The 20,027-nt window shown below is 42.3% G+C and overlaps 1 protein-coding gene across 7 annotated transcripts in view; it reads right to left on the bottom strand.

Annotated features, from left to right (window-relative positions):
* Positions 1 to 1,479: 1,479 nt before the first annotated feature.
* The window catches only part of NSD3 (nuclear receptor binding SET domain protein 3), a 106,106-nt gene continuing 87,558 nt past the window's right edge, over positions 1,480 to 20,027 (bottom strand). For 4 of the 7 annotated variants that reach the window (XM_024765155.1, XM_024765154.1, XM_024765159.1 and 1 more), the window contains 8 exons: positions 15,592 to 15,794; positions 14,777 to 14,889; positions 13,923 to 14,192; positions 7,997 to 8,113; positions 6,238 to 6,379; positions 4,623 to 4,729; positions 3,870 to 4,074; positions 1,480 to 3,441 (listed from right to left, as the gene is read on the bottom strand). In XM_024765155.1, coding sequence (XP_024620923.1) covers positions 3,200 to 3,441; positions 3,870 to 4,074; positions 4,623 to 4,729; positions 6,238 to 6,379; positions 7,997 to 8,113; positions 13,923 to 14,192; positions 14,777 to 14,889; positions 15,592 to 15,794 — 1,399 coding nt within the window. In that variant the 3' untranslated portion in view covers positions 1,480 to 3,199. Of the gene's footprint in view, positions 3,442 to 3,869; positions 4,075 to 4,622; positions 4,730 to 6,237; positions 6,380 to 7,996; positions 8,114 to 13,922; positions 14,193 to 14,776; positions 14,890 to 15,591; positions 15,795 to 20,027 lie in introns of those variants that run through there. The other 3 variants (XM_024765156.1, XM_024765158.1, XR_003005926.1) reach the window with 3 other exon arrangements.

Raw genomic sequence — 20,027 nt, 5'->3', positions numbered from 1 at the left:
TTTTTTTTTTTTTTTTTTTTTTTTTTTTTTTTTAGTTTTTAGATGTGTTCCTGATTTGAACACACAGAAATCTCCAAGTTTCAATGATTCTAAAAGTCAGCCTATTTTATAGCTTAGGCCAGAGAATTTCTGAGGATTAGGATAGGGTGGGAACTTGTTAAAAGAAAAATGAAAATAAAACCCACCCCACTCCTAATTCCAGCCCCGATTAGATATTCAAGAAGTGACTCACTCCCTCCAGCTGCTTCTGCCTGGCCTGCCGGGAGCACAGGGCCGTCCACCCCTCCCTTGCCAGCCAGCGGCAGGATTCCTCACGCCCCCTCCGGTGCAGGGCCTGGAAGGCCTCCAGGATTTCACCTCTAGCTCTTACAGATCTGATTTCTGAAGATTTATGCTGATTATCAAAAATCTTACGTTCGCTTCTTCCACCAAAGAACCAACATATGGTTAAAAAAAAAATGCCACCGTTATCCCATGCTGCTTTAAGTTATTTCATTTTCGGACAAGAATTAAAACCCAACCATTTATGCTCTGACCACAGACAGATTTAAAAGTTAACAAATAACAACTTCTAGCTATCAGTGAGCAACATGTCTTTTGCAAAATTTCATTGGTGAAGCACAGACAAGCACCCTGCACGGATACTATGCACATATAAAGCACAGCTTATTCTTCTTCTGCTTCCACAGCCTGCACCTTTAAAATACACAAACTAGGCAACAGTACGAGGTGTGAGGAGAGCTCCCTGGCACTGCCAGGACTAAAGCCACGTTCCAGACCGTTAAAGGACACTCGCGGACCAAGACCCATGGCTGCGGTCAGCGATGGTGTTTTCCGCCCTGATTTCTGAAATGGCAGAACAACCCTATTAGCCAACCCCCCACCCCCCCAAATTAAAAAACCTCAGCGGAGCTCTGCTACAGATACACAAACAAAATGTGACACAATGAAGAAGCTGCATAAAAATACTTAAACCTAAGGTATTTGTAGTATACAGGATATACCCTGGCTTACCATATAAAAGTCACCAGATATTAAATAGCACTAAGTCCAAAACAAAGCAAGGAGATAAGATTCCATGTTGGATACCGTTTCAACACGAGGTGCATTTCAGATATTAAAGGAAATCCTTCATGTTAGTAAGTTTAAAAAAGCAAACATTTATCATATACATATATAAAATAAAGTTTTAGTATGATAAAACCTAGATTTTCTTAAATTATTTTTTAAAAGGACATCAAACTATATGATTGCTCAAGAGCAAACTTTAGTGTTTTGGTGAGCTGTAATTCATGTGACTTGTAGCAGTCGCATTTGGTAACACATATAGCATTTTCTATCTTGCTCTTTCTTTTGGGACCATATCTAATCAACAGAATTACTGGAGGCCCAATAAGTTACCTCAGAATTACTTGCTGGAATCAGGCAAGTGGCAGTTTAGGAGCTTAAGTAAAGGAATTGTAGTGTTTTTTGTTTGTCTTTTTTTTTTTTTTTTAACAAGAAAAAATCCAGTATAATTGCACATTTACATACAAAGAAAAAAAAAAAGAAGCACAAAACAGATTTTTTTCTTCTTTTTTCCAGAGAAGAGTTGTAAATTGATAAGGAAAAGGAACACACAGCACAACTGAAGGAATGCTGTGGAGCATCTATCTTCCCTGCCTTTATAAGGTCACTGGGTACTTCCTGAGGGAAAATAAATGCTACCAGGTACCGGCAATTGTTAGCAGTCAAAATTCACAGAGAAGCTGACGTTCATTCAAGCTAAACCTAGGCTTCTACTTACTGCAGTGTTACAACAATGTCTGACGGGACTAATTCATTCATAAGGGAATCCTGGAATATACATATTCCTAGGCATTCAAAGCCAGTGAGTTCTGTGGGCAGATATTCCGGTTCACTTGCGTCTCTGAGCTCCAACCATTCCTGCTATCACTGCTTTCTGTGGAGCTCTCCCTAAGTGCTTCCTGCCGTGAAGTGTGTTTCTGTGGCTCTCGTTTACCCTGTAGAAGTGCAAGTGCTACCACTTTCACCCCCAAATTCGGAACTGAACAAGAAGATCTATCCAAATACAGTTCAAATTCATCCGTGTAGCTTTCACCAGGACACGTGACTGAGTGGTCAGCTGACAAAGGGAATGTTTGCTTGGGAGAGGAAAGCAGAGACAGAAAATTAAAATGCCCGTAATTCTCTCCAAGTCAGACCAGGGTGTACATTAAATTGGATAGAAAATGGTGCTTATTTGACCCAACTTTTGGTCTGTGCCTTTCAACTCCCTTTAGCTGCCTTTACCAGTGTGTCAAGACAACAAGAATGACCATTCTAACTCTGTATTCATATCCACAGAGACGCACTTCATCAAAAACACCCATTATCAGTGGAGAACGCTTCAGACTCAGTGAGGGCATCCATTTCTTTTTTTCTCCAGAACAAAAAACCAACAACCACATTATATACCTTTCTAGGTAAAGTTATATCGGAAAGCCCACCTAGTTTAAGACCACAGAGGTAATATTCACTGAGGCCTTTTGATTTCAAGAGGCCAGATTCAATACTCCCACAGAGCCCTTCTCTAAGACTACGAGAGGCGTCTGGAAGGGAAAGCGAAGCCAGCCTCCCTACTGCTCAGGAAAGAGGTAAGACCACCATACCCTTTTCTAGAGGGCTTTCTGCAATTCCTACTTAAAACACACACACACACACACACACACACACACACACACACACACACAAAGACACACACACACACATTAGACTATCTGAACTACACTTCTCAAAATTTTTAAAAATGAAAATAAATAAAGGAATGATGGCTACTTTTGCTTTTTACACCCAAGGAACACATCCTAGACTTTAAATTTATCTCATTAACAGAACTACTTCTCTTTGTTCTTATTTTAAAAGCGAAGACATCTCTTTTGCCAGCTGCAAAGGCATTGAAGCACAATAAAAGGCAAGAAAAGACCAAGGGAACCTAACCCTCCACAAAAGAATCCCCAAGCTGACAGGACGAAACTGAAAAACCAGATCCCACCAACGGCTTCTGCCTGCACGGCTTGGTTCCCCATCTTCACTTTAATAGGGCAGCGCTGATGGCCAAGGCTGTATGCACTGCAGCGGTCTCTTCTTGTACTAACTCATTCTCTTTTTTCTTTTCCTTTCTTCGTTTCAATAAAAAAAGAAGGAAATCACTGCCCATTTATTCTTTGACTTCTTCTCCATGATCCTGTGATTCCAATTTACATTTGATCTTGCTCCAGTATTCGGGTGACACGGGAGATACAGGGTCATGTTCAGAGCAGCAGAGACGGCCTTCCAGGGCGGAGGGCACCAGAGCCCCCTTTTCATGATCTTTGCAAAACGAACGTGGACAGAACTCACAGAAGGACACAGCTGCGCCGCTGCACTCATCGCACTGATGCCACGGGCACTCCCACTTTCCTAGTGTGGGCGGGAAGAAGGGAAGGAGCCCAGTGAGTGCCTGTCCCCAACACCCACGAGACACCCCACTTCCCACCTTCCTCTCGGACTGGGGGCTGAATGCAGTTGACTACGACTCCAAACCTCAGCCAACAGAGGTCTGGGTGCACCTGTCGGTGTGGCTGCGAGCTACTGCCCCAAACTCAGCTAGGAGCCAACTACCACCTGTGGTAATGGACCGTAAGACACCAGTCCTTGCCGGCCCACGGGCGTCCCCCACTTGCACTGAGACAGATGTTTCACTAGCAAAACCTTTGCTTGCTACTGTTCCTTGCTCTTTCCAACGCTTCCTATCCCACGGCTCCACACGGGGGACTGGACCGCCCGTATTCTGAGTCGGGCATGGTGGGCAGAGATGGAGTCGGGCAGGGCCTGCAGGCTGGGCTCACCGTAGGGCGGCTGGGGCAGGTTGAGGCAGAGCAGGTGGTAGGCTTTGGGGCAATCCTTCCTGTCGCACATGACCAGCTCGCCGCTGTCCCCGCACTGGAAGCAGTGATCTTCATGCAGCTGCTTCGGCTCTGTTTTGATTTTTCGTCTCTTCTGCTTCAGCTTAGCGTTTTTTGCCTTTTCTTCAGTTGTGGACGCACATGCCGACTGGCAGGAGAGAGGGGGTCACGGTTTTAACGATCACAGTGCGTGAAGCTTTACGTAAAAGGGAGATCCTACAACCTCACGTTCATTTAAATTCACCTGTTGTTCGGTTACCTAAAACACCAGGAGGGCTTACCCTGTCACGGAACTGTAGTAAAAATAATTCATTTTTCATTGATTTTTTGAATAGGTGCTTTTTTTTTTTTTTTAAATTGCAAAGACAACTGAGATAGCATACACAAACCATAAAGTTCACCAATTTAAAGTGTATAATTCGGATACACTAAAGTGTATTAGGATAGTGTGAATTTTTTTTTGAAAAAGATCTTGCTAAGTTCAAATTCAGTCAGAAACACAGACATTTTCAGAACCTAACAGTTCTCACTGAGATACGCTCTAGTGGGAGGTCGGAGTCTAAACTCTGGGTAAACGCAACTGCTGGCCTGCAAATTCAACCAGGTCCCCCTGGCCAGCACCTCCTGAGACAGCCCCAAACAAGCTTCTTCAGCAGCCCCTTCCCAGCCCCAGGGGCGCCCCCTGCAGCCACTGACCTTTGGCCGCACGCCGAGGAAACCACTGCAGTTCTCTGCCCCGCAGTGGCACTCCGTCCTGCCATTGCCCAGACAGTCCAGGTTGTAATTAAATGTTAGCTCCATCCCTAGAACACAAGAGAGAGAAGTATTCAGACTCAAGTCCTGGGGGGAGAGAAATGCTGTCAAAGACACACCCTCACAACGAAAAAAGAGACATAATTCTGACATGAAGACCCTTCCATCCTCCGTGTTCCACACTGAAGACGGTGATGGGAAAAAGGAAAAAAACAACGAAAAAATCCCAGAAAACTAGAGGAAAACATCCGATCCACCAATGATTAAAACAAAAATAAATATTCTACAGAGACCATCATATTCTTTTCACTGAAGTGGTCAAAGACCATGTGACAGAGATTAAGAATCTGAAATCTGTGCTCAAGAAAAATGGGTTCTAGCTTAGCTCTCTTTTCTAAGACTAATTTACACTAGTTTCTAAAGAAACAAGATGACCGTGGAATTGTCACAGCCATACCACTTCCAGTAATTAATGCCTCACATTATGATCAGAAAAGACTTCAAAATGCACATTTACTACATACACCAAAGACCCAGGGACTCAAACTAGGAGGTCTAAGCTTGCTTTCTTTCGTCTTCTTTTTTTTTTTTTAATTTGGCCACACCATGCAGCAAATAGCAAATTCAATGTACAGTCAGTCCCCTGCTTTTTACACATAACAGATTCCTAAAAACGTGTGCCAGAGTTAAACAAGGGACTTCCTGTTATGAAGTGGTTTCTTTCTCAGAAATTAAAAAAATTATATTAAGTACTGAATTAAACCCTGTCTTTTTGCCGTTGCCTTTAAGGACAGATTTCTAGCATTTTAAAGGTTTTTTTGTTTTGTTTTTTTGGCCACACCGCTTGGCTGAAGGATCTTAGCTCCCCAACCAGGGACCGAACCTGGGCCCCCGCAGTGAAAGCACTGAGTCCTAACCACTGGACTGCCAGGGAATTCCCAGTTCAAGCTTTCTTTAACTGGACCTCAGCAATCCACAGCGAGTGCTAGAAACACAGTTTACATCACTTTTAGCTACAGCATTTCTCTTCCCACCCATTTTTCTACAGACTTAGCGAACAAGAAATTAAGTCTTGCTGTTATTGATGCTGGATGGGTAAGGAAAAATGAAAGCAGTAACTCTGCTTTGAGAAGCGTTTTATGTCTAATTTGAAACAGACTGATTTTTCAAACTAAAATACAAAACAAAACAACCTCCCACAAACAAACGAAGAGACCAGTTGATGGTAACAACTGGTTAATATTTTCTTTAATGTTAAAGAAAAAAAAAGGAAACAAAAGCTTAAACATTTGGTTACATTATACAGACAGCAATAATTTGGAGAACTAATTCAGCGGGATCATAGACACAGAATTCTGTGATACCCTCTCTTACTACGCTCCCTTTTGCAGGATACAGATGTTTACTTCCTACGGGCAGGTAACAATTCTAAATATAGCTCTTTATCTTATTTGAATAAATACTTGAGTGTCAAAACTTGTCTTGACACTTGAGTGTCAGAATGTCCTGCCCTCAAAGACATACTTGCTTTCCGGGGAGGGGACAGAGTCCCTTTTACCTGCAGGAATGTCACAAAGAGCAAAAAGGCCAACTCGAACATCTCCATTCACCGTCCACTTTTGTGTTTCACAGTTTGGATTACAACTGTGGTTCATAAAGCGAGAATAATTTCCCTTCGGGCCAGCGTCAATGATACGGTCCTTCAGAAAGAAAAGAAAGGAAAAGTTCCTTTGACATGAAACTGAGCACAAGCGTGTCTGAGAAACATCCAACTCAGGCGAGAGCCACGAGGCAGCACTGTCGGCCACCAGCCGAGGTCTGAAGACCGACAGCTCCGAAAATGTGCTCGCGGCACAACTGACTGAGTTCTCTACTTTACATGATGACCAAGTCAAAAGCAAGTAAGATAAAGTGGAGTTTAGTTTCTTTTAAAGTTTGTTTCTAGAAACAAACACACCACAGAATAATGCGACTGAGATCAGCTGGCCGTGGGCTTAGCGACAGGTATTTTCTGAGTAGACCGCTCTCAGCTCGGATGCCACTTGTGACGGGAACTATGGTGCTTTGCTGTCAGCCCTCCTTTCCTGCTCTAAGCAAGAAGCAAAGCTTGTAGGGGGGTAGACGGATGAGAGCTTAGGCCATAAAGAGGGAGGCAGGAAAAACAAGAAACTTCTCTGAATGAAGACTTGGAGATCTGACTGATGGAAGGGCTAGAGTTTGGGATATAATCTTCATAGTCTATTTTTACTTACACAAAAGTTCAAAATACCATAAAAAGCTCAACATTTTGGCTCCCTGAATTTAAACTCTGATAGTCTGGGAAAGCTCTAGAAGACGGAGCCTCCCAAGTGGTGTCCAGGTGGCTGCAGGGGTCACCGGCAGCGAGGCTAGGATTTAAGGGGCCAATGAGCAGTCACAAATAAATGGCATTTTATGTATATAAAGTGTATGTTCAGGAAGGTGGTAAAACTTTCAAACAGTGACGTATCAGTTAAAATAGTACTTCTTTTCAATGACTTCTGGTTCTTGTAAGGCTGTTCTGACTCAGTTTTAGAGACAGCCTGGAACACAGGAAACGTGGGTACGAGTCTTGGCTCATCATTAAACTGTAACAAGATATCCAACAAATCACTTATGGCTGGATCTCAGTCTCTCGTCCTCTGTAAATCAGAGGACCGTTTGTTTTTTTTTAATCTTTTATTGAAGTATAGTTATTGGTGTACAATATACGCAGTGAGTCACAACTTTTAAAGGTTATACTCCAGAGGACTGTTGGGAGAAATTAAATGAGATAGTTGTGCTGTGATGTGCATCAAACAGCACTCACAGTTACATGTATTAAACCAGAAGTTTTACTGTCGTTTTTCTTTTGACAGCATTCATTTTTCCTAACTCATAAAAAAAGTTTAAATATATAGAACAATTTACAGTTAGGATTTTTGCTAGAGCAGAACTTTACTGGTGGTTTATAACTTAGAATTACAGAGCTAATTCTCTCCCTTGGGGAGAAAGAAACTGAGGGCCAGGTCTTTCAGTGACTAAGAGCTGGGACTCAAATCCAGATGTGTCAACCCTGTTCCTGGTCATCTTCTCACTCACAGCGCGTCTCACATGACCTGTGCAAGGCGCCAGTAATCGTTCACTTTTGTACTCTGGTATAATGAGCATATTATAGTGGGACACACCCTGGCTACTGCAAACCATTATAATTTGCTTGAGAAAAACCAAATGAGAGGAAGGAAACTGAGTTTAACCTAAGACCACCAAATTAAACCAAAAAATCCTTTTTTCTTACCAAAAAAAAAAAGCAATTTTACCTTGGTAACAGTTAACATATAAAAATTAGTTACACTGTTCTCGTGGGCTCGCTTGATTCGCAATCTGCATTCTTCCTCATCAATTAATTCGCCAACATATTCATTTACAAATTCACCCTGCAGAGGAGCACGCAATACATCAATGTACAGTCAGTGTGTCCTATTAGAAAGCATTCCTTAACACCACATGTATAATCCGAGAATTAACCAAAAACATTCCTGGAAATACAACTGCAGCACAAAACAAAGCCAGAAAATTGACATTGGTACGATCTACAGGCCTTATTCACATTTCACCGATTTCACAGGCGCTCATTTGTGTGTGTTACGTGTGCATGTGTGTGGTTCTATGGGATTCTGCCAGGTGTAGAGTCAGGTAACCACCACCACAAGCAAGATACAGAACTGTCCCATCAGCACAGATGCCCTGTGCTTCTCCTTCATAACCACATCCATCCTCCCTCCCTAGTTTGTTCTCCAACTCTATAGTTCTTCTAAACATTTATTTTCTTGAAGTATAGTTGATTTACAATGTTGTGTTAATTTCTGCCGTACAGCAAAGTGATTCAGTTATACATATATTCTTTTTTATATCCTTTTCCATTATGGTTTATCACAGGATATTGGATATAGTTCCCTGTGCGAAAAACAGTAGGACCTTGTCCAACTCTATAGTTTCGTCATTTTGAGAGTGTCCTATAAATGGAATCACAGTATGTAACCTTTAGAGATTGGATTTTTAAAGAAAAACTGAGCCTAATTCCCTTGAGATCCATCTAAGTTGTATGTATTAACAGTTCATTCTTCTGTCACCGGTGAGTGCTGTGCCACAGCAAGGACGCACCACAGTTTGTGCGACCGGTCACCGGCTGGAGAACATGTGAGTGGTCTCCAAGTTTTGGCTATTACAGATAAAGCCGCTGTGAGCATTCTGATAACGTTTTTGTGCAGACAGAGGCTTTCCTTTCTCTGGGACACATGCTGGGTCATATGGTGAGCACATGCTTGCTGAACTGTCTTCCGCAGTGGCTGTACCACAGTGCACTCGCACCCTCCCCTCCCCAGGTATGAGAGGTGCTGTTTCCCCACCTCCTCACCAACATGTGGTAGAGTCCCTATCTCTCACTGTGCTGTTCTAACAGGTGTGTAGCGATAAGCTCCTTTTTAAATAAGTGTAAACACGGTACATTCAACCTTTCATGTTTACAAGTGCATAAGCATTAACCCTTTGACCTCAAAAGCGTGGCTGATTCAGTCTAGGACAACAGCATTAGCTACAGGATTTACTGGTGTTACCAATACATTTTTAAGGTAAAGAAATGTCTTAGGCAGTAAATTAAAATGTATTTTGCCTACTGCTTCACCAGACTTGTGTTCCTCCCCCGGCCCCCGACACAAATTCTCACTAGCCGTTCTCATAGCTCTTAGTATCACAGAACTGAGAGTACCAGTCATCTCAAGAGTGCTATATTATATTTTCTGATTTTGATGAATCATTAAGAGCATAAGCCAATGTCCTTTCTCTACTGATAAAAAGACAAGATTGTGATTTCTGTACAAGAGAAGGGCGCCTGTGGGTCAGCCTTCCCCTGGGTGGCCGGCCGGCCATGGGTGAGATGGGGGAGGGGCCCCGTCTGCTTCAGGCGGCCACATGCTTGTTTCAGCTGGGCCTGGTCACCACAAGAGTGCACCTCAGGCTTCTCGCCCCCATTTTAACTGACAGTACAAGCTCTGACAGAGAGTTAGAAAAGAACCGCGCTTCATCTCTAACTGCAACACCACGACAGGACCGCTCTGCACATTCAGGTACCACGCACTGTCGGCCCGGAGTGGCTTTTCCTACACCCGGTTTGGACTTGGACCCCGGCTGCTGAAAACATTCTGCACCTTTGTATGGTATCACCACCCTCACCAGGTAGAAGATTTCATTGCCATCTTGGCTGCACTGCCACCTAGTGTTACTTTATTCTATGGCAAGTTTCCTTTAATGAAAACCTACAGAGCAGAATTTAAACCAAATCAGCTCCGCTTCATGTTTTTTTTACAAATTGGGATTCAAGTTAAGGTTTCATTTGAAGAAAGGGTTCTGTGGCTTTAAAGGCCTGAAAACCATTTATTATAGTTTATATTTACTATTCTATGAAAATTGGTGAATACAGAAAGGTGAAAGTGCTGATATCAAACATGAGGCGTGGAAGTCTCGTAAACTCGATACCATTGTGAATAAATGTCTCTAGCTATTCTGTTAAAGAAATATTTTAGGCATCCAAAAAGTGACCAATCTTTAGCCTCAAAGAGTTGCTCACTGGACTTAAAACCATTAACTGTGAATTCAATTATGGATAAAAATAACAAAATAAAGAACTTTTAGGGGATTCCCTGGTGGTCCTGCGGTTAGGACTCCACACTTTCACTGCCGAGGGCCCAGGTTCAACCCCTCGTTGGGGAACTAAGATACAGCAAGCCGCGCAGTGTGGCCAAATAAACAAAAAAAAAACTTCTAAAATGCTAGAAATCTGTCCTTAAAGGCAATGGCAAAAAGGCAGGGTTTAATTCGGTACTTAATGTAATTTTTTTAACTTCTAAGAAAGAAACCACATCATAACAGGAAGTCCCTTGTTTAACTCTGGCACACGTTTTTAGGAATTGTTATGTGTGAAAAGAAGGGGACTGACTGTGTACATTCAATTTGCTAGTTGGTTTCTGTCCCCTAAGTATCCCCGAACCTTCTCCATGTTGCTACGAAGTCTTTATGATCATGCTGTTCAGTGACTGTATATTTCTAGCTATTTTGTAAAACACCGATTGTCTTAACATTAGCAATTCCTCAAGTGCTGAAGTGCAGGATAATCCTGATTGTACTTTCTTTTCTCTTAATTATATCATTAATTTAGGAACTTAGAATATGGTTTAGAATAAGTGTTATTAAATAAATGTTATTCAAAGATGTTAACATGGTATTAAACTGGATAGATTTCAGGATGGCTCCCCAAACTCCCCTGAAATCATAAGCAAAAATTTGCAAGTGATATGCAGGGCATTAAAGTAATATCAAAACATGTGCATTATAGAATGCCATTCTAAACGCAGATGGCCTTTGACCAAGCGACCCAATCCACAAACCCAACGCATTGGCAAATCCTGTTGGCTCTACCTTTAAAATGTCAGAAATCCAACCACTTCCTTCCTACTCAACTACAACCCTAGTTAGTCCAGGCCACCAGCATCTCTCTCCGGGACTGTAATGGTCTCCTTTTTATTGCTCTCTCCATGATCATAAATTCCCCACAGTACAGCCCAAGTTATTCTTCTGAAGCCCAGACTCTTAAGGTGGCCCCAGTGACCCCTGCCTGCTGGTGCCCACGCCGTTGTGTAATCCCCTCCCCTGGAGACAGCAGGACCTGTGACTTGCTTCTAAGCAACAGAATGTGGCCCAAGTGACAGGATGTGATTACGTGAGTTTGTTACATGAGGGCTTCAGCATCTATCCTGCTGGAGCGTCTCTTTCCCTCGCTGGCTGTAAGGAAGCAAACAGCCATGCTGGAGAACCCATCTGGCAGGGAACTGCAGGAGCCTCTAGACGCCAAGAGCAGCAAGACAACAATAACCACAAACCCAAACCCAAACCACCTGATGCTCTCAGACCTAGCGCCGTGAAGACAGAACTGCGCCAGCATCCGAACCACCTGATGCTCTCAGACCTAGCGCCGTGAAGACAGAACTGCGCCAGCATCCGAACCACCTGATGCTCTCAGACCTAGCGCCGTGAAGACAGAACTGCGCCAGCATCCGTGCAAGCTGGGAAGCCGGATCCTTCCCTAGTTGAGGCACAAGAATGAGAATCCAGCCAGGTCAGTGCCCTGACCGCAACCTCGTGAGCCCCTACGTAGAGGACCCAGCTACGCACTGACCTACAGGATCTGTGGGATAGCACGCTGTGTGTTACGCTGTAAGTTGCCAAGTCTGTGGTTATCCTGTTAAGCAGCAACAGAAAACCAACACGTCGAGGCAGACGGACGCCCTCCCTGCTAAACTCCGCCAGAAGTCCCTGTCCCGAGGCCGACGAGGCCCCGCACGACCTGGTCCTGCTGCCCCTCTACCTTGCCACCCGCCCACCTCCCCGGCCCTCCTCTGCTCCCGCTCCAGCTCCCTGCTGTCCCGGCGCAGGAGGGCCTTCACTCCGGCCTGCTCCTCCACGTGCCTGCACGCCCTCCTCACTCACACGTTCGGGTCAGACCTTCCTGAACCCAGTCCCTGTCACCCCTACCCTCTTTGACAGCTTTATTTTTCTTGGTGGCATTTGGTGGTAAGTGGCGTCACATGTCTATCATCTGTCCCTGGTGGACTCACAAAGGTGTCCTGCTCACTGCTGTCTTCCAAGTGCCTAGAACAGCACCAGGCACAGGGAAGCCGCTGAACAAACACGTGCTGAATGAATGAGTTTCACCCAAGCAATCTGACCTACAGAAATAGATGACAGATGATCAACAGAATGAAAAAATGTGTGTGTGTGTACACACACACACACACGCACACACGCACACACACACACACACACATGTATTTATTGGAAAACAGGCTATGTAAATGATGGTATATTTTACTATGGAATACAATGAGACTATGAAAAACAATGAGGTGAAATCTGTATTACGACCATAAAAATAATTTTCTGATACATTAGGTGGGAAAAAAGAATAATATGTATGATTATATTGATGTTTAAAAAACCCTACAAATACAGAATATATGAATATGTATTTGTATATGTGTTTATGTGTAGAATTGCATAGAAAAAGTTCTAAAAGGCTACATACCAACCTATGGACCAACCTATGGAGACCAGGAATTGAGGGTGAAGGAGGAATTTCATGCTTTATTATCTTTTTTTGTATTGTTTGATTTTCTTTACTACATTATATGGTATTTCTTCATTACAAAGGTGATTTTTTAAAAGGCAGAAAAATGCCAAGAATAATTTTAAATTCCCACTAGGCCCGTCTTGTCTCACTAAACACGGCTCCAAGTTCTGTATGTTGGCAGGTGGGGGGAAGGGTGGAGGTGGGGACTTGTTTTAAAACAGATTGTTCAGGCCTGTCACCAATGTTTCAGGTGGCACTGTTTTAACAAGGAACCCGGAAGAGTCTCAGGATATCTAAAGGTTGAGAGCCACTGTTTGAATAGCAGGATTTACTGGTGATTTTCAATTTTCTTTGAGCTATTTGCATTAAAATATCTTCTACAATGGGCATGTATTTCTCATGTTAAACAAAGAGACTGCTTTGAAAAATTGCTTCAAAGTATAAGAATGAAGATAATTTATAAGTATCAAAGATCTCAACTTTTTCCAGTTGCTTCTGTATATATGATCTAGTTTGAGACTAGCAACAACTCTTAAACACGTAGGGTAGGAATTATGTCCATTTTAGAGATGAAGAAACTGGGTCTCAGCGAGGTTAAGTGACTTGACCAGGGCTTCATGGCTAATGAACTATGATGTTGGAGCAAAGTCCTGGAGTTGCTAGTTTCTGTCTCAGTACGCCCTTAACTTTACTCTTTTTCCTTTACAAATTTTAAATCTAGTTTGCTTAACAAGTAAAAATTATTTCAAATAGAATTACCAGTGTCCCTTCTCCTTTTTATGACCGATCATAGGAAATCCAAAGGTTATGTGTATTTTATTTTTTTTAATTAAAAAGAATTTTTTAACATCTTTATTGGAGTATAATTGCTTTACAATGGTGTGTTATGTGTATTTTATTACTACCTCTTTTTACTGCTCCCTCTTTGCTCAAGAAGTGCCAAACTCTCAGCTTCGGAAGTTTCAAAATTTTGGAATAAATCCCCATGTATTTAATCCTTATTGAAGCATTTCTAAGAGGCATAGGTCCTGGTCTGTTCCGCTACTGCCCCCATCCCACACTACCTTCTTGATGCTCCTTTTGGTCCTGAGGCCCCAGCCTCTCCGCTCTGTCTTGATGATTTCTGCGTCCGGGTAGAGCCTCTTGGTGAAGCACTGGTTCTGGCAGCGCTCCCCTGCCGGGCACACCTGCGGGTGACACTCGTACTGCAGCATTCTGTTCAGGCACTCGGACTCCAAGCCACACGGGTTCTCGTCAGCCGGCTTGCAGTTACAGCGGGGAATCTCTGACAGGTCTGCAACCTGGATCTGTACCTTTCCTATCACTTTGTTAGCCTGAACAACAAAATCACAAATGGGAGGGAGGAATTTCAACAGGACACAGGAAACACCCAGGCCCTCTTGGCTCTGCTACTGCCCTGTGGTGTGACCCTGAGAAAGGCTCTTTATCTTGATCATAATTTCCCCATGAATAAGCTAAGATTAATAGCTGTCTCTCCTTAGTTGACAAAAATATCAAAACCTGATGTGAGTTCTCACTTATTTATCCTGTGTATTTCTCCTTCTACCAGTTGATGACAATTTCAAAACTGAAAACCACTGTGGGCTGTCTGGAAGAAAGGGGCTAAATCCCTATATTTTTATTTGGTCACACGGCAAACTGCTGGATCAAGAACAGGGTTTCCCATCAAACGTATTTGCTCCTCGGTGTGAGGGGCTCATCAGAGCCCCCATCATCCCAGGGCAGCAACCCCGGCTCCCGGCTGATACTCCAGCAGAAGCTCTCAGGTTGTTCTGCAGAAGACTGGGTGGTAATTAGCAGAAGTTTTTATAAGACAACAAGGGCCTCTAACTACTAAGAGAGCAATGCATTTCATCTCGTCTGTCAAAGAGCAATGTTTTCACGGGTAAAGACTCACTTTGATGTGTTTGTAAGGAGGGGGTTTTCTTGAGTTTTTTTCAATCTCTAGTGCTTCTTTACTTTCTCTTTGTGCTTTCAATTCCTGGAAACGTTTTGCAGCTTCTTCCAACGCTGCCAATAAGACCAAACAAAGTATATAAATACCAAAAACCACATAAACAAAAACATTAAGAGGTTAGTTTTACCCTGCCTTCCCAACGCACTGAATCTGGCCGGAGGGTTTCTTTTTAAAATTATATTCTGGAAATAACCATTTACCACGAGGACAGGGTAACACTGAAATAGGATATAACTCCTTTACGGCTGAACACCGTGCCCTGTGCAGGCTGTGGCTTTGGAGGAGAGGTCCCACTTCAATGATCAGAGGTTTCCACGTGAACCAGAGAGCAGCTCTTTCCCTCGTACCAGATTTAAATTCACTTTACTCTTACCCAGAAAGCTAAACTTCCTGGCAACTTGTTGCAAAAGCAGCTGTAAGGCTCTTCCTGGGAAGCATTTAGTCTTACTATCTTACAAAGGAGCTTCACTTGATTAAGAAGGCTATGTATTTCCAGAATAATCTCTATGTTTGTAGTAAGGTCACTGAGGGAACTCCTTTCACGTACACAGCACAGTCTACTACACTGAATGTATTTTTCCAGCTGACTGGATTGTGATGTGGTTCTCATGTAATTGGAAACTTATGGAGGCCGGATCATAACACCTGGTGAAAACTCTCTAACACCAGAAACACGTCTTATGCAAGTTAGGAGGTGTGGAGAGATCAACGAAGGGGTGTTAGTTCTGAGCCACTGTGAACGTTGTCCAACGTACCTTTTTTGAAGGTCTTGTTAATACTAGTCTGTCCCTCAGCAAAGCTTTTGTCTCCTTCGACGTAAGGGAACACTCTGCCCTGGTGTACCCAGTAGTAGTCGTGAGAACCGAAGAAGAACACGGGGAAGTCCCCCAGGTCATGCTTGAGGCCCTGGATGTTGAGTGGCACAGACCGGGGGTTGCAGATCTCCGCCGGCCACCACCTGAAAGCAGGAGGATGAAATCGCACTACGCTTTACGTGGCTGGTGGGAGCCAAAAAACAAAGGTTGTGTACTTTGCAATTTTCATTCAGAATCTAAGGACACAAAATACCTCGCTTATCTTTAATCCTGCCCAAACCACACGTCATTTAACAACACAATGAATGAATTAATGAATGAAATAGTGAACACAGACTAAACAAACTAGGCCCTAAACACCCAATCTAGTTTCTTCCTTAAAAAATTAATATTTGATATTTATAAAAGAATGTATATCATGAAAAGAAAGCATAATAATAAAGTAACAATGAAACCACTATACAACTTAAGAATCAGAATTTACCAATAATATTCCAAACCAGATTTCAGCCCTAGAAAAGTCATGTTTTTCTCCAAATGTGACATTCTTAATACCAAGTCTGTCTTTATTCCTAGTAATCAAGGGCATCATTTGAGAATAAACTGATGCTACAGTAAAGAATGCCCACTCCCATTCAAACTGGTGTTTTCTGACTCTCTAATCAACCAGGATAAATACTTTTTGGTCAAATGTACTAGGTTTATATCAGTGTATATTTCAGAATCTAATTCATCTTAGATCATAATAAATGGGAGATTTGGGACAGGACTGAAAACATAACTGCTTCATGCGACGATGACTGTGTCCACAGCAATCACTGAGGGAACCACCTGTGAGGCTCACTGGACAGTTTCCCACAATTGGGCAAGTCAGGAATTGTAGTATATAAGATCATCGATACCAAGAGTAGATATATACAAACTTAAATTTCTTTCAGTCTCTCATTTATAGATGCCTAATAAAATTGTTTATTTACTGAACAATGACATTATTGAGAAGATAAATGATGGCACGGTCGCATTCCCAGATTTATAGTGCGACCATGAACACGCTTCACCTAAAAGCACTCCGTGTCCATCTAAGAGTTAATTAAAAACGTGGGTAGAAGTCTGTGCTCAAATTGTTAAAACAAAACAACACTCTTTTGTGTAATCAGTATTTAGCTCCCCCTCAAAGCAGGCTGGGCGGTGGTCGTATTTCCGGATCGCGTCAAGGCGTGCCGGGAGCACGCAATAAGTGCAAGCACTGGCTCGGGTAGACAGAGGCGCGCTTTCTGCCAGCCTTGTTCCAGGCACACACCTCCCCCAGGAAGCTTCACATCAGAATAACTAGCTATTGAAAAGAAACAGTTTCGTGGGGCCCAGAAAGGCCTGATTGGAAAAAATACATTAAGAATTAGTTCATGGATGTGAGTCTTTGCAAAATGAACAAGGAGAATATGCGCTGCATGTGAAATCTCAGTGAACTGTGGGTGAGGGCACTGCTTTGGGCTTCTTTAAAATGTAATGTGACAGCACAGGGGCATCAGCTCGGTGCTTTGTGACCACCTAGAGGGGTGGGATGGGGAGGGCGGGAGGGGGATGCAAGAGGGAGGGGATAGGGGGGTATAGGTATACGTATAGCTGATTCACTTTATTATACAGCAGAAACTAACACACTATTGTAAAGCAATTGTACTCCAATAAAGATGTTAAAAAAATGTAATGTGATTAAAATTTAAGTATTAAAATTAAGTCAAATCTATTTTCGTATTCGTAAGTTTTTTATAAAAGGAAATATGTAATGTACGGCACAGTGACTACAGTCACTGCTAAGAGACTATATTTGAAAGCTGCTAAGAGAGCGAATTTTAAAAGTTCTCATCGGAGTTCAGGCTTTTCCGGCACTAGCTGTCCTGAACTCCTAGCTTGGCTCCCTGTCATACACACTGCACCTTCCTTCACCACACACACAAAAAGGTCTCATCACAAGAAAAAACATGTGTAACTACATATGTGTAACTACATATGTGTAACTACATATGTGTAACTACATATGTGTAACTACATATGTGTAACTACACATGTGTAACTACATATGTGTAACTACACATGTGTAACTACATATGTGTAACTACACATGTGTAACTACATATGGTGACGGATGTTAACTAGACTCATTGTGGCCGTCTGGCAATACAGACTATGTGTAACTACATATGTGTAACTACATATGTGTAACTACATATGTGTAACTACATATGTGTAACTACACATGTGTAACTACATATGTGTAACTACACATGTGTAACTACATATGGTGACGGATGTTAACTAGACTCATTGTGGCCGTCTGGCAATACAGACAAATGTCGAGCCATCGTGTTGTATACCTGAAACTAATATGTCAGTTATATTCCAAAAAAGGCAAAAAAACTTTTAAAAAGGAAATATTCTGAAGTGTGTTTGAAGATCTAAACGCTCCTTACACTGTTTTAGATATTTCTTATCCAGAAATGTCTTACCTATTATTTGTCAAAACTGCACCCCTCCCCTCCTGGAAGGATATATATATATTTTTTTTTTTTTGCGGTACGTGGGCCTCTCACTGTTGTGGGCTCTCCCGTTGTGGAGCACAGGCTCCGGATGCGCAGGCTCAGCGGCCATGGCTCACGGGCCCAGCCGCTCCGCGGCACGTGGGATCCTCCCGGACCGGGGCACGAACCCGTGTCCCCTGCATCGGCAGGCGGACTCTCAACCACTGCGCCACCAGGGAAGCCCAGGATATATATTTTTAATTATAAAAGCAATGTGTGTTGGTCAGAATCGCCATCACTAAGAAGTCTACACATAACAAATGCTGGAAAGGGTGTGGAGAAAAGGGCACCCTCCTACACTGTTGGTGGGAGTGTAAGTTGGTGCAGCCACTATGGAGAACAGCAGGGAGGTTCCTCAGAAAACTAAAAATAGAGTTACCATGTGATCCAGCAATCCCACTGCTGGGCATATGCCTGGACAAAACTATAATTCAAAAAGATATATGCACCCCTATGTTCACAGCAGCACTATTCACAATAGCCAAGACGTGGAAACAACCTAAACGTCCATCGACAGATGAATGAATAAAGAAGAGGTGGTACATATATACAATGGAATACTACTCAGCCATAAAAAAGAATGAAAAATGCCATTTGCAGCACCATGGATGCATCTAGAAATTATCATACTAAGTGAAGAAAGTCAGAAAGAGAAAGACCATATGATATCACTTATATGTGGAATCTGAAATATGACACAAATGAACCTATCTACAAAACAGAAACAGACTCACGGACATAGAGAACAGACTTGTGGTTGTCAAGGGGGCTGGAGGGGAGGGAGAGGGATGCACTGGGAGTTTGGGATTAGCAGATGCAAACTATTATACATAGGATGAATAAACAACAAGGTCCTATTGTACAGCACAGGGAACTATATCCAATCTCCTGGGATAAACCATAATGGAAAAGAATATAAAAAACAAATGTATATATGTGTATCACTGAGTCAGTTTGCTGTAACAGCAGAAATTAGCACAACACAACACTGTAAATCAACTACACTTCAATAAAAAAAAAAAGAATATATCTTTAAAATTATTAAATGTAACTTTATGGAAAAAGAAACAATGTGTGTTTCTTTTAAAAATTAAAACAGTGCAGAAATGTATAACAGAAAAACTGAAAATGGCTCCCCCTTATAATCTCATGCCTCAGACTATTAACATTCGATGTTTTTTTCCAGGTAATAATAGAAACATATTATATCTAGATCTACAGTTTTTAAAAGTTGTATAAACACATGGAGAGATAATGCATAGACTGTTTAACATAATTCCCAGAATTAACTATATATTGTGGCTACCCTCCCATGTTACAATACGCACCTGCACTACCCTTCTTTTGGCTTCCGGGTATTCTACAATATGGATACACTACAATTTATCTGACAAACACCCTGCTGACTGAACATTTGGATTATTCAAATTTTTGCAATTAGAAATAATACTGCAATGAACACCCCCAAAAGTACATTTCTGCCCACTTGTCCAATTCTTTTCCTTAGATAAATTCCCTGAAGGGGAACTACTGGGTCAAAGGGATGCACAGTTACAAGTCTGATACGTGATGCCTTACTTGTACAGGAGCACTTGTCTCCCCATGCCCTCCCGAGCTGCAAAATTATTCCTCTTAAACCTTTGCAAGTCTGTTAACTGAAAAATTAACTCTTTGTTTTTAATGTACATTGATTTTTAGTGAGGCTGAGCATTTTTTACATGTCTATTTTCTATTTTCTATTCTTTTGCAAACTGGTTCTTTCTCTTCTTTGCTCCTTTTTCTTTTTTTTTTTTTTTTTTT

This window comes from Neophocaena asiaeorientalis, unplaced genomic scaffold (assembly GCF_003031525.2).
Source record: "Neophocaena asiaeorientalis asiaeorientalis breed wild unplaced genomic scaffold, Neophocaena_asiaeorientalis_V1.1 scaffold14, whole genome shotgun sequence".
Taxonomy (NCBI): domain Eukaryota; kingdom Metazoa; phylum Chordata; class Mammalia; order Artiodactyla; family Phocoenidae; genus Neophocaena; species Neophocaena asiaeorientalis.
Note: the sequence above shows the minus strand (reverse complement) of the source record. Positions and strands in the feature narration are given on the sequence as shown.